Source organism: Thermobia domestica, chromosome 1, assembly GCF_964235325.1.
Source record: "Thermobia domestica chromosome 1, izTheDome1.hap1.1, whole genome shotgun sequence".
NCBI classification, from domain to species: Eukaryota; Metazoa; Arthropoda; class Insecta; order Zygentoma; family Lepismatidae; genus Thermobia; species Thermobia domestica.
Window position 1 is genome coordinate 92,772,626 of NC_137454.1, and position 14,612 is coordinate 92,787,237.

The 14,612-nt window shown below is 33.7% G+C and overlaps 1 protein-coding gene across 1 annotated transcript in view; it reads right to left on the bottom strand.

The window, feature by feature from the left end:
- Positions 1–7,215: 7,215 nt before the first annotated feature.
- The window catches only part of pch2 (pachytene checkpoint 2 protein), a 53,691-nt gene continuing 46,294 nt past the window's right edge, over positions 7,216–14,612 (bottom strand). Inside the window, exon 8 of the mRNA XM_081760801.1 lies at positions 7,216–10,710. Within this exon, the coding sequence (XP_081616927.1) occupies positions 10,542–10,710 (169 nt within the window). The 3' untranslated portion in view covers positions 7,216–10,541. The remainder of the gene's footprint in view (positions 10,711–14,612) is intronic.

Below are 14,612 nucleotides of genomic sequence, written 5' to 3' on the forward strand. Positions count from 1 at the left end.
TTGCAGGAACAGTTGCTACAGACTTCCGGAGTGCATTTGTTAAATGTGGGAAGCTGTGGGTTCCACATTGTACATAATTCTGTAAAAGAAGGAATGAACAAAACAGGGTGGCATTTGTTGGAAGTTTTCAGTAGTTTGCACAGTTTTTTTCAAGATTTCCCTGCTAGAAGAGAGGATTACATGAAAATGACTGGCTCACATGTGTTCCCACTGAAACACTGTGGGCACCGTTGGGTAGAAAATTTGCCCGTTGCCGAGAGAGTACTACAGATGCAGGAAGAGTTAAAATTATTTATTGATGAATGCAGTAAAACGTCAAATACCCCGAACTCAGTTTCTTTTAAAACCATCAAGTTCTACTTTCAGGATCCACTGACAACATCAAGTCACAAAGGACATCGACAATTTCTTGACAGTGTATCAGGTGGACAAGCCAATAATTCCTTTCCTCTGTGATGACCTTTATAATTTAGTGCGAAATATAATAAGAAGATTTATTCTGAATAACAAAGTTGAAAGCATTGGTAATATTCCACAGCTACTGAAATTAGACATACAAGATTCTGCAAATTACACTCATCCAATTACATTGATGTTGGATTTGTAGCTCAGCATGAGCTTGATCAGTTACTGACTAGCAAGGCCATCAGTGAAAAACGTGTGCTAGAATTCAAGATTCAATGCAGGTCTTTTCTTGTCTACATTGCAAAAAAGATATTGGAAAAGTCACCTATCAAATACCCACTATCACGTGCCATACAATGACTGAATCCCAAATTAATGGGAACAGATAAGCCGAGATGTCAGAAAATGATGACGAGCTTATTAAAGACATTGACAGACTTAATAGAATTGAGGGTGGAATGTCTTCTTGTGATGATATGCTGAAGGAGTACAGAGATTTTCTTGATGCTGTTGTTTTTCCAAACAACGGTGTATATAAGGAATTCGATCATATTTCAGGCAAAGAAAGTGTTGATGCTTTCCTGTATAGAGAAGTTGCTGATGCTGTTCAAGAGCTGAAGAACAAAAAGAAACGGTTACAAGATGACATAGATGAACTACAGAAATCTGCTGACAAATACGCCGAAAAAGCGGAACAGTGCGGCAGTCTGACTTTCATTGCAAAATCAAACAACATGAGAAGATCTGCAAAACAAAAAGAAGAGGAAGTGAAAAGTGTGGTGAAGGAACTAAGTGAAAAGGAGATGATGTTGAAACTCAGTTAATCTGCCATAGCGATGTGTTGGTCTAAAGATTAACAGTAAAGTAATGATATTCTGCTGAACTGCATATTATAACTTCAGAATAGGTATATTTTGTCAGAAATACCGTGGAATTTTTATGTGATATCCCTGGATTTTTTTTTTTTTGCCAGTTGCGTGGGAACCCTGTCTTCAGATTTAGCTTAATTTCAAACCCTCTTGTCTGTTCAATGTATTATCATGTAATTTTATTTCCGTTACTTCTCTCAATAACCTTAAGACAAAACTTTAGGCTGTCCTAGTGTGTATTGCGCTAATAGAGTTCGCATATCATTTTATCATTAGGGTTCATTTTAACATTGTATACATATAATGATATACTCTCCGGGATCTCCTGCAGCCCCTATGGGGAATCAAAATTTCACTATGGCAACGCCGCAGATTAACTTTGAACTATTAGCATTGCTCCTCGAATCGATCAAGCAATTACACCGATTGTTACACTAACAAATGATGGTAGTGTCAACGTCTAACGACTTCCTTGTGACTAATTTCAACTTGAAGTAATAGGTCATATTGGAATTCTTCACAGAAAATACACCACATTTTATATCAACACGTAATTTCTACGAAAGGTTGTATTTGTACATATTTTTCAAGTTCGGAACCCATTTCTTCGTGACTGATTTCAACTGCCATAGTCCCCATTGCAAATCATCAGACTAAGAATAGGTAATGCGCAATCTTTAATGAAAATCATGTAATTCCAGGAAAACTGCCGGTAAGCTTTCTATTATTATTATTATTATTATTATTATTATTATTCAAGATGCCCACTTGCCTCGGATTTAATTTCAACTTCGAACAATGCGGACATGACTTAAATAATACACCCAATCTTTCAGAAAAATAGAAATTTATAAAAGGCTCCATTGGGAAACTTCGAAGAAAGCATACGCTACGCTTAATGAAAATGGAATGAAATTTATGTCCCTTAAGTTTTATGTCCCACGATTATGGCGGCTAGACTAAAGGAGACGGTGATAATGGGAAATGAATGAAACGGTGGAATGAAGGAAACTGAAGAAAACCCGCGCATCAGTGTTTGTCCACCACAAAGCTCACTTGGCGTGAGCTGGGTCGCTTTTAAAGATGGAGTAAGTTAACTCTTACCTGAGACTAATTCAACCCCTAACAACAGGAATAAGTTCTAAGTTTGAAACAAGGATAATCTTTACGGAATTTATCATGGAAGACACTTTTTTCTTAGATTGAAGAGGGGAGGTAATTTAACCCGTCTTTATTCACTAATTTCAACTTCAAGCAGTTAAGATGATTGGGAAGCCTCAAAGGAAGTGTTCGGTATTGCATCAAAATCGAATACATTTTACGAATTTTAAATGAGTTAAAAATTTAAAATGTTAATTTATATGATGAAACTGATGAATGTATCCTCATCCTGGTCCATTTCACCCTCAGGCAATGGGTGTGATTGGGAAGCCTAAAGATACTATAAACCATATTACGTCAAAGTCAAATAAATTTTAAGGAAGTTGTACTGGAAAACTTACGTTCAAATTGCAACATAGTGTTATTTTATCTAGTGTTCTAGACGGATTTCAATTCCGAACAATAGACTTACTTCCTAAGGTTTGAGGAAAACACCCACCAAGTTTCATGAAAACTGGATAAATATTAGACGTTATTATGGAACACACAAATGCCTGTTGATTCGAATGATAGCTGGTTCTTTCTTCCGAACATCGCCAGGGCTACTATCCATTTCATAAAGATAGGCCCCTGACTTCGCGGTGCTGCCGTGACGTCCAGTCAAAACTTATATTGCATTAGCGTACCTCGTTGGAATTGCTGGAATGTTGTCTTTTCAATACTTAAAACATAAAAATTTTCTTTGTACTATGTAGTGAGAAAAAAATAAAAAATAATGAAAAAGTGCGTATTTTTTGGTAGATCAATGTTTATAGGACTATATCTCAGAAAAGAGATCACGTGAAATAATTTCCTGTGTACAATATGTAGATGCATCCATTAACTGTAAGTTTTGAAAAGTTCAATTTTCATCACTTGATACTTTTTGTGTAATTAAAACAAATGTACGACGCTCTGATTTCTTTTACCATGGTAGGTAGAGAAACGTACAAAACACTGTTCGAAAATTTGAAAGTCTAGTTTTCCAAATATTTGGAACTATTAACAAAAAAGAGTTTAGTTGGTAGAGTATTTATTTTTTTAAAAAAAATGTTTACTTCAACATATTCTCTGCGTTAAGCGGTGAGCTATGTTGCAGCCTAATCTTTAAATTCCCCGCGCTTATATGAACAAACAGCATACAGTAATTGGAAGTGCGGCAACGCTGTCGTGCAGTGTTGTCGCGTTCAGGAATCTTATAGCGCGAAGCCTACTTCATAAGAGTGTATTAGGAAAAGTATTTATTATAACCTTTCACAACATAATAAAAATAATAATAATGCATGTACACTCATGTCCAAAATTATTGTCGCATGTCTATAAATATGTTATTGTAGGAATATAATTTGATAACGATTTCGCCTGGTATTTCTTATAATGTTAGTATGTGGATAATAGGCAAAGACATGTATGTGGCACATTTCATGTCAAAAGAGCAGTAAATAAGAACAATAAAACGAAAATAAAATTTTCTTGTCCATTTAGCAACATTTTGTTTTACTCGTGCTAATTTTCGTATTTAGAGTTCTTTTCCTATGTAATTTACCACAAACATACATTTCCCGACTCTACATGTAGTATCAGTATTAAAAGTACCCTGCAAAATCATTATCAAATTATATTCTTACAAGAAGACAGTTATAGATATGCGACAATAATTTTGAACATGAGTGTACACATCTCAATGTAATCGAAATAAAACGTTGAAGTAACACATTCAAAAACTCGTCTCTTAATCTATTTACTTCATTCACTTTCGTCATGGCTTTGTTGACTCATCGCTGCTCCTGCTATCCTCCTGAATACTTATTAACAATGGCTCCATTTTTACCTCAAGATCTATTAGTATACACACTTTCCAGCTTACGAACATGTTAAACGTTAAAAAGAAATGTATTGTAGCCTTGGCAATCACGTGTTCACCCAAGTTCTGCGATCAATTCCCTGCCGAATGTACAGTAACACAGAATGGGTCCTTTTCTTTCAAGGAAAGAAAACAAAGCAATTGGTAGGTGACGAGGACTGTATTTGCGTCTAATCACGTCGCACTGATTACGTCTTCAACACTTCCCTTCGGTTCGTAGGCGTCAAAAACTTACACACGCACTCACATCATATGGGTTCATTGCAATGAGACGAACGAATGGGCATTTATATTTTCCTGAGTATATCTCGTGCTTTTTGATTGAAAAGAAAATATGGATCTTCCTTTACGAGCGGCGGTATTACAAAAAGAAGAGGCAAAATGTTTAGCGATGATGAAATTGCAGAACTGATGAATAACTCCGACTCAGACGGTTATGAGTTAGTAATTAATAGTAATGACATTGATTATTCTGTGCTCAGTGGCGTATCCGGGAGTGAACAAGATAGTAACTCTGTTTCAAGTAAACCTGAGGCTGCGCCGGGAGAGAAAAAAACGCGTCGTTCCTATTCAAAGGCAGATTCTGATGTAGCTTGGAGCGATAAAATTCAAGTAAATGCAAAACTCCTGTTTAGTCGTGTCCCGGGAATTGATCAAAATGCTGGGCTTACAGAGTATTCCGCATATAAAATGTTTCAGCTGTTTTTACCGATGAAGTTTTATAGTAAAAAGAAAAGTTTAGTTGATTTTGAGTTTAACGTCCTGTTCAGCAGCGAGGCTATATGAGACGTGGACCTACTGATTAACGTGGAATCCAAACTACATGAGCTCCCGCCGGGAATAGTAGTAAAAGAAATGAATCAATACGCAAAACAGCAGACTGAGAAAAAGAAAAAAAATACTAAAACAAAAATCTTAATCGTGTTACTTCAATTGAAAACAAGGAACTTTTTACACTAATTATTCACATATGCCTTGTACGGAAGCCAGCTTTACGCGATTTTTACTAATCAACTATGCAAGAGCTATTAGTATGTCTGTCAAGTGGTGGAAGATGCTGTTTGACTTATCACACATGTCAATGCTCATATACTGTACAGGAAGAAAGCAGGAAAACATATCGCACTTCGAACTTTTTATGCGAATGTAGCAGATAAACTGCTGCACTTAGCAGGCATTGAAGTACAGAGACCTTCACCCGGTAGAAGGTTGGTAGCAAGGGGCCATTACCCATAGAGAGTTTCCCCCCAATATCTGCAAATTCTAACAGAGTAGGACAAAGAAGATGCAAAGCGCGTAGCATCCGCACGGTGAAAGGAAGTTTTTAATAAACATTATTGCTTATTGCAGGGATGCAAATAACCACCCGCCTGGGGCATGTGGTTCATCGGTGCGGGCGAGTATTTAATATCATACGGAAGTTAAGTAAATTATTTTTATTATGTGATGTGAGCTAGTAACTTTTTTCTTGGGCGAGTAAACTTTTGTTGCTTATTTGCATCCCTGGTTTATTGTCTGATATATAAAGTTGAACTTTACGTGGGAAAGTGCTTCGAAGTGTACAACACTAAAGAGAAGTACTGGGACTCCTAGATCTGAAAACAGATTTTCTGTGAAGTGTAAACTCAATATTACATATCAACTAAGGTTGTATCATATGCGTGTATTTGTTTTTGTGCAAGTGTATTTTGTACTACGTGCAGTAAGTGAAAAACTGACAAAAAGCAACAAATTTTCGAAGACCATCGCATGCAAATCCAAACAAGATAAGAGTTTGCTTTTCTAATTTTGAACATTTGACACATTTACTGTATATCCTGTTAATTTCTAAGAAATTGGTTTAAAATTTGTGGAAACTAAATTTTAAAAATATCTCTAAAAAGTGCCGGACAGTGTACGTGACAAGTTTAAATACCCGTCCGTCTGAGAGTGTATACGCGCCAGGAAAATGTGGCAACGTAGCACTTCGTATAAACTGAGATAGCGAAGGGCACAAAGCAGAGAAAAATCATAATGTCATATTTGTGATTGTTTATCTCTTAAAACAAGTCAAAACAGTTTGGTTGAAAAAGCTACTTTAAGATCTTTCTAAAAGTTTTTTTTCAGATTGTTAATACACCGCAGCAATTCAGAGATAATGTCGACTTACTTTTTAGTGAATAACAAGAAAATTACTGCGTGTTGAGTAATGAAATTTTTAGAACTTAGAGGTAATATATGCATCTACATATCGTGCACAGGAAATTATTTCATGTTATCTCCTTTCCGAGATATAGTCCAATAAACATTGATTTACCAAAAAAGTACGAAAAAATACACACTTTTTCATTAATTTTTACTTTTTTCTTACTACATAGTACAAAGAAAATGTGTATGTCTTAAATATTGAAAAGATAACATTCCAACAATTCCAACGAGGTACGACAATGCAATATAAGTTTTGACTGGACGACACGGCAGCACCGCCAAGTCAGGGGCCTATCTTTATGAAATGGATAGTAGGCTATCTTTCTACTTGTGAACATACATATACCATGGATTTCCAACTCATTTGTTGAATTTTCAAAACCCGTATTGTTGTAGTAAGCATTTAAGTACAGAAATGCATTCCCTAAAGTATCTGACACTAATTTTGCTCTGAATCCTTTGTTTTAATATTTGACAATATTTTGTAGCAATCATACATATTCGTAATTAATTTCATAACCAGAAGCATCTTAAGAAATGGCTGTGGTTGAATCAGAATCAAGCACTTTTGATTGTAAATAAGAACTGTCCTTTCGTACTTAGTTGGTAGTCTCCGACAAAAGAAACAGCATTACATATATATATATATATATATATATAGTATGTACGTGAAACATATAATTTTCTTTTGTCGATGACTATACAAATGGGTTAATAGGCATTTTAATGAAATGTACATTGTTACATATATAATTTTATTGATACTTGTGTTTATTGTTAAAATTTTAAACAATACAATTAATAGTTCACCATATTTGGTGAATCGTCCTTTAGTATTTTACACATGAGATAAATTAACACTTAAAGCAAGTTTAAGGTGTAGAGAAAGAAGATAAATTAATTAATTCATTTAACTCTTTTTAGTCAGTGTATTCAGTGTATGAAAATTTGATATCGAAATAGATATAAAACTACTCAGCATAGTACTTACAATACTTTTGTTGTAAGCCGAAGCGTGATGATTTTTCAATGAGAACTCACTGATTTATATTTGTATTTTACAGCTTATGTAATTCTTTCACTCTGTTATAATGTTAATGCTTCTATTTTTTGATACATAATATACCAAAAGGGAAACATCTACATACAATATAAGGTACTTAAACACTAGAAAAAAAAGTAAAACAATAAAAAAAGATTAGATGTTTGATGGAAGTCATTGAAAAAAGATGACTATTTTTATTCTGGCATCTTTTAATGATGAAAATAATGTTACTCATAACTCGACACAGTAATGAAAACACGAAATAACTAAAAATGTTAAAAAGACAAAATACAACAATGAAGTTCAGTAAGAAAATTATGAAACTTTGTTTATATATACTATCTAGACTGCGCAGGAAAAACAGTATAGGTCAGAAATTGGCCAGAATGAGGTGAGTCAAAATTGGAGATCTATGTGTCATGCACCACCTCCGGTTAACTTGGTACAAGTTAATTCTAAATGTGAGTTGAATAATCGCATCTTGGTACTGTTAGTATAAGTAATTCATACTTATGCTTGGTAAAATAAAAAATCGCCTCCTAAAAATGTTTCTTTTTTTTAAATACCGTTTCTTCCGCGCAGTCAAGATATATATATACACACACAGTAATGTTCTCCGAAAAGAAAGTAGTTACAGCAGTGTTATTAAGTTTTGTATTACTACTTTACGTACCACGATTCTGACTATAGGGTATAGGAGACTATGAGAACTGAACCATAATGGTGAAATGATATATATATATATATATATAAAACACGTCTTGCACAAGACTCTGCTTGGGCTTGTTTATTCAGTCACGAACTATTGTAAGAACTGAAAGATAAGATTGAAATACTAAGCTGCATAATATAAGTATACGCTTGGCACATATATTTTGGCGTTACACAATTAAATTTCGTATTAACAGAATCAGATAACGCTTAACAATTTGTACTGAATGGTAAAAAAAGTAAACCACGGCTGAGTCAATCTTCATAAACCTACAAGGTTTATTAAAAATCAAAAGAATAAAGTTGTGTGAAACTATTGCATTTATAGATATCTCTTGCAGAAAGTATTTTTCTGTGATTTATAACTCCAAAATACAATTTACATTCAGCGTACATAACCAAATCCAAGAATCCATACTTTGATAAAATATATAAAAATATAACATACTGTTCATTAATAAATCAACGTTACAGAACAATGGTTGAAACTGCACAGGAAAACTCTTACAGACGGAATCAACCAAGTAAGTGTTTCACTTATTAAAAATACTTCAATTACTATCTTTAAATAAAATTAGAGAATTACTTCACGTCAAAGATAAACCTATACTTGATATGCAGTTTTCCTGATGACTGTACTCTGTTCATGTTATTGTTCACTATATATCAATATATATTCACATGGACATTTTTATGTATTCACATGAGTATATTTATGGAATACCTATAATTAAATAAATTCAATTAATATATTTATTAATTTCGTATTCAAGTGCTTTGTTTCAATATCTTATGTAAGTAGATTTCTCTCGGTAGAATAAAGGTAATATAATTAACGATTAAGTTACATTAACCATTAACGATTAAGTAAACATTTCGAACTTTTGAAAAAAAATCTCATTTTTTAAATTTTGGTTACAAAGTTTTGTCTGTTTTTACCGATTTCATAACGAGGGACAATGCATCTATCTCCTAAACTTATTAAAGTATATATCATTTACTTTAATATTTTTGAATAGTGTATGTTTTAACAATTAAATAAATAATCAAAAATTGTTACTGCAAAAAACACGCACGACATTTTACTGGAAGATTTGAATGAATTCTTTCACTAAAGTACAGATGAGTCACCAAATGAAGACTTAGGCTGCGGAAAATGACAACCCACCCGTTTTGAAAACACGCGTTATATACACGTAAAAGGTCATAAGACCCAGTAATTTCAACTGACAAGCAAATCGTTCCCCAATCCATCTCTAGATGTATATGGTTCTCTTTGTATATATACATAAAAAATATCTGTGATTTTGGAGAGCATGCAATAGTTTACATTCAGTTTTCTCAAAATCTATTGTCTATGGATTATCTTCCACTACAGCCGAGGTCTTCAAATACATATCAGGTTACATATGCCTCATTTAATATTTTCTGCATCGGTCAATTCAAGTGCGGGTTAGAAAACTGAACAATCACCGGTAAAAGTGTTTGTCCGATATATTTGGTCAATATCGTCACAACAAGATCACTTTTACTAGTACAATTTTCGGTAACATATGGAAATAACTGTTAAGAAAATAAGGAAAACAATTACTTCATTGATTGTGTCTGTAAGATTTTTCCAGTACGGTTTTAACAACAGAATTAGGCTTCTGGCCACACCTGGCCTTGTTCACCAGGTTAAGTCACTTGCATGGAGTGAATCACTTTGTTAACCTAATGGACAAGGCTACAGAACAATAGCTGAAACTGTACAGGAAAACTCTTACAGACGCAATCAACGAAGTAAGTGTTTCATTTATTAAAAATGCGTCAATTAGTATCTTTGAAGTGAAATTAGAGAATTACTTCACGTCAAAGAAAACCTATACTTGGTATGTAGTTTTCTTGATGACTGTACTCAGTCAATGTTATTGTTTATGATTTGTCTTTCATCACTTGATATATTATAAAAATGTAAAAATCCGTTAATATACGGTACACAATAAAGATAAAAGTTTTACATGTTATTTTAAGATCATAACTAATATGGATTGGGAATTTCTAAGATTTTTTTGTTTACTATTTAGACTAAAATGAAAAGAAAAAAGTCGCGATGAAACCCACAACTGCATCAGTTACATACTAATAAGTTCGTTTCAACAATGAAGTTTCACGAAGTCACATTCTAAAATGCATAATGTAGTACAGAAAGGTTTCACAAGAATGAAGTGCAAAGGTAAGATTCTGAAGAAACAATTTCCTATTACCTTCTTCAAAAATAAAGGCACTTCTATGAGATCCTTTTAAAACTTTTAACTTACTACTAGAAAACTAAAATTAATCAGCCTTGATATTTACTTAAATCGTCTCTTTCTTGTCTTTGTTTATGTACTGCTTTGGTCATGGCTTGCAGAAAGTCTTTTAAGCAAACTTTTTCACTCTGCAAAAATTGTGCGTGAGCCAGGAAGGGAATTTTCCGCAACGTACGACCACTAAATCCTTCACTTAACCTATTGAAAATAAGAAAGAAATCTTTTATTAATGAAGCCTGATTTTTTTTTTTTTTTTTAACTTATAGGTCCTTATGCAGAGTCGTTTTGACGTGTGGTTAGTGCAGAGTTCGACTATGTTTCCTGCAGTAGTCAGGCTTTTAGTATGACGCTAATCATACGTCAAAACGCCTCTGCATTTCGCCTATGTTTAATCTGGTCCTGAACATGACTTTTTCCACTTTGACCACAGTTTGACGTCACAACTACAATAATACTATAGAACAGTGCCCGCCAAACTTATAAAGCTTTTGAGCTACCATACCGTTTATAAATCCTACTGTGAGTTACCAACCAAAAGAACTACCAACTTTTAAAAAAATCTTACATTCGTTTATCGCCTATAAACTTACATCTCTAGTAAATATGAAATCAAACTAGCCAAGTTAGCAAATATCCAACATACACACGAAAAAGATAACGTGCACAACCCCACACGTATACAATCAACTGTGAGATGAGGCTGACAATGGCACATGCGCAGGGAAAACAAGCAGTTGTTGTCGTCAACGTCCCCCTGTCGTTAGCGTCAGCTCAGTGGAGGAATCAAGGTTAGCCAACCGGAGCGTTAACGCGATCTACCGAAAATTTCCCCGCGAGGTACTAGTAGCTCGTGATCGACGGTTTGCATCCTTGCTTTATACAAAGTTCTTACTTAGTAAGACTATTCATGGCTTTGGATTAATTGTTTTAACAAAAGAGACACTGACCAAAGCTTAAAACTTTACTTTATTTTAAATTATCATTTGTAACTGTTTCGGATATCTAGCATATCCTTCTTCAGACACGATCGAAATTAATGAAAATACAGACATATATATAAATGTTGTTATAACAGAGTTTAAATTCTTTAACCGTCATATATATATTCATTGTTATAAAAAAGTTTTAAATTCTTTTAACAGTCATATATAGAGTCATTGTTGTACTCTTTTTTATTTTTATTTATTTATTTATTTTTCTTATTTACCGAGGCCTTCAGCACATCCTATAAGTCTTCGTGTTCACTTTCCATTTAATCACTTCCTTTATTTTTGGTTCTTATAAGGGCCTTTTATTTTTATTTTTATTATTATTATTATTTTTTTTTATTTTTATTTATTTATTTTTTTTTCTCTATGTTATTCAAACTTCCTTGCCATGATTCATTAATTGGTAATCCCCCTGTCCAGTTCATCAGTTTATCTCTTCCTACCTTCTTTATCCAATCCGCTTCTTTCCACTTCCTTATTATCATTCTTTTCTCCATCTCCAATACTTCCGTCTTATCCCAATTAATTGCGTGATTCGTCTCCTTAACATGTTTGTATATGGCATTGGTATCTTTTTTCTTTCTAACATCATCTTCATGTTGTTTTATCCTTTCTTTCATTCTCTTTCCTGTCTCTCCTATATATGACATATCGCAGTCCTCACACCATACCCTGTAAATGACCCCTTCTTCCTCTTCATTAATCTTTTTAGTTCCTTTTCTATTCTTCTTCTTTATTGATCTTAATAAAGTTTCTCCACTCTTTCTATAAGTTCTGACCCCCCCTTTCTTCAATAAATTCTTCAGTTTCTCCGTTTCTTCTCCCATACTTTCTATGCCATGCCATTTTCCACTCTCATCTTCTTCATTCTTCTTTCTCCCTCTCTTCCTCTTCCTGCATAAGAGAGGGACAAGAATCGTGCAGAGTGAAGAACACAGAAGAAGCCAAGGAATTGTTAAGAAGAGTGGACCTTATTGGAGGCAGAAAACTTATGTTTAGTCTTGATATTAAGGCTATGTTCCCGAGCCTTAGTAGAGAAGCAATAATAAGTGTCATAGAGGAAGAAATGGGTAGTAAAAGTATAAAAGGATGGACAAAAGAGAAAGTAGTTAAGGCTCTGAAGTTAATATGGGAAAACAGTTATTGTATAATCGGTGAGAAAGTGGTAAAAATAAGAAAAGGAATCAGTATAGGTTCGAGGCTGAGCCCAGTACTGGCAGAAATAATTATGAACAAATGGGAGAAAAAGGTGAAAGAAGAAGGGTGTAAGAACTTGATCATATTTTGTAGGTATGTGGATGACTGTCTAGGCTTGTGGAAAGGGACTAGGAGACAATTAGAGAACTTCAAAGATAGTGTGGAAGATAAAGAAAAAGGCATAAGCTTGGAAATGGAGTTGGAAGAAAATGGAAGAATAAACTTTTTAGACATGAGCATAATAAAACAAGGAGAAGGCCTGGTTACGAGGTGGTACCAGAAAGAGTGCTCAGCGGGAGTGTACTGCCATGAGAGGAGCGACGTGGATAGGAGTACAAAGAGAAATTTCATAACAAATATGATAAGAAGAATAGAAATGATGGAGGACGAAGAGGAAGGAAGGAAGGAGAGCATACAGAAATTCTACAGACAGTTAGAGAAGAACGGTTACAGCAAGAAAGAGTTAGAGAAGGAAGAAGAACGCAGGAAGAGGAAGAGAGGGAGAAAGAAGAATGAAGAAGATGAGAGTGGAAAATGGCATGGCATAGAAAGTATGGGAGAAGAAACGGAGAAACTGAAGAATTTATTGAAGAAAGGAGGGGTCAAAACTTATAGAAAGAGTGGAGAAACTTTATTAAGATCAATAAAGAAGAAGAATAGAAAAGGAACTAAAAAGATTAATGAAGAGGAAGAAGGGGTCATTTACAGGGTATGGTGTGAGGACTGCGATATGTCATATATAGGAGAGACAGGAAAGAGAATGAAAGAAAGGATAAAACAACATGAAGATGATGTTAGAAAGAAAAAAGATACCAATGCCATATACAAACATGTTAAGGAGACGAATCACGCAATTAATTGGGATAAGACGGAAGTATTGGAGATGGAGAAAAGAATGATAATAAGGAAGTGGAAAGAAGCGGATTGGATAAAGAAGGTAGGAAGAGATAAACTGATGAACTGGACAGGGGGATTACCAATTAATGAATCATGGCAAGGAAGTTTGAATAACATAGAGAGAAAAAAAAATAAATAAATAAAAATAAAAAAAAATAATAATAATAATAAAAATAAAAATAAAAGGCCCTTATAAGAACCAAAAATAAAGGAAGTGATTAAATGGAAAGTGAACACGAAGACTTATAGGATGTGCTGAAGGCCTCGGTAAATAAGAAAAATAAATAAATAAATAAAAATAAAAAAGAGTACAACAATGACTCTATATATGACTGTTAAAAGAATTTAAAACTTTTTTATAACAATGAATATATATATGACGGTTAAAGAATTTAAACTCTGTTATAACAACGTTTATATATATGTCTGTATTTTCATTAATTTCGATCGTGTCTGAAGAAGGATATGCTAGATATCCGAAACAGTTACAAATGATAATTTAAAATAAAGTAAAGTTTTAAGCTTTGGTCAGTGTCTCTTTTGTTAAAGTTCTTACATCAAGCAAATCCCAAAATGACATAATCTGAGCCCACAAAAACAAATATACATCAAGCATCGAAAAAAGCACGAAAGGAAAGTTTTCGAAAGAATTCCTACTATTTCTGTATTGTCATTTGTTTTCAGTTTTCTTTGTAAACTGATAAATCATATTTGTTGTAAGAGCAAATGTATCTAAGATGGCAACGGCTTGTCGTTTTACAGCTCTCTTCTCCACATGGAAACGTCGAAACTTTAAATTTTTGTGGGCTAGCGATCTAATTAAAATATGAAAAGTATTCATAAGAAGATAAAATCACTTTAACAATGGTATAAATCTCGCTTTTCAAATGTCAAAATGAGCAAAAAATGGCTGTCCATCATTAGTACCGTTACAATTAACACTAAAAGAGGAAATAAATAAACAAATGAAAATATTCACCGCACATAATTTCATACGACACTACCATTTTTAAGTGA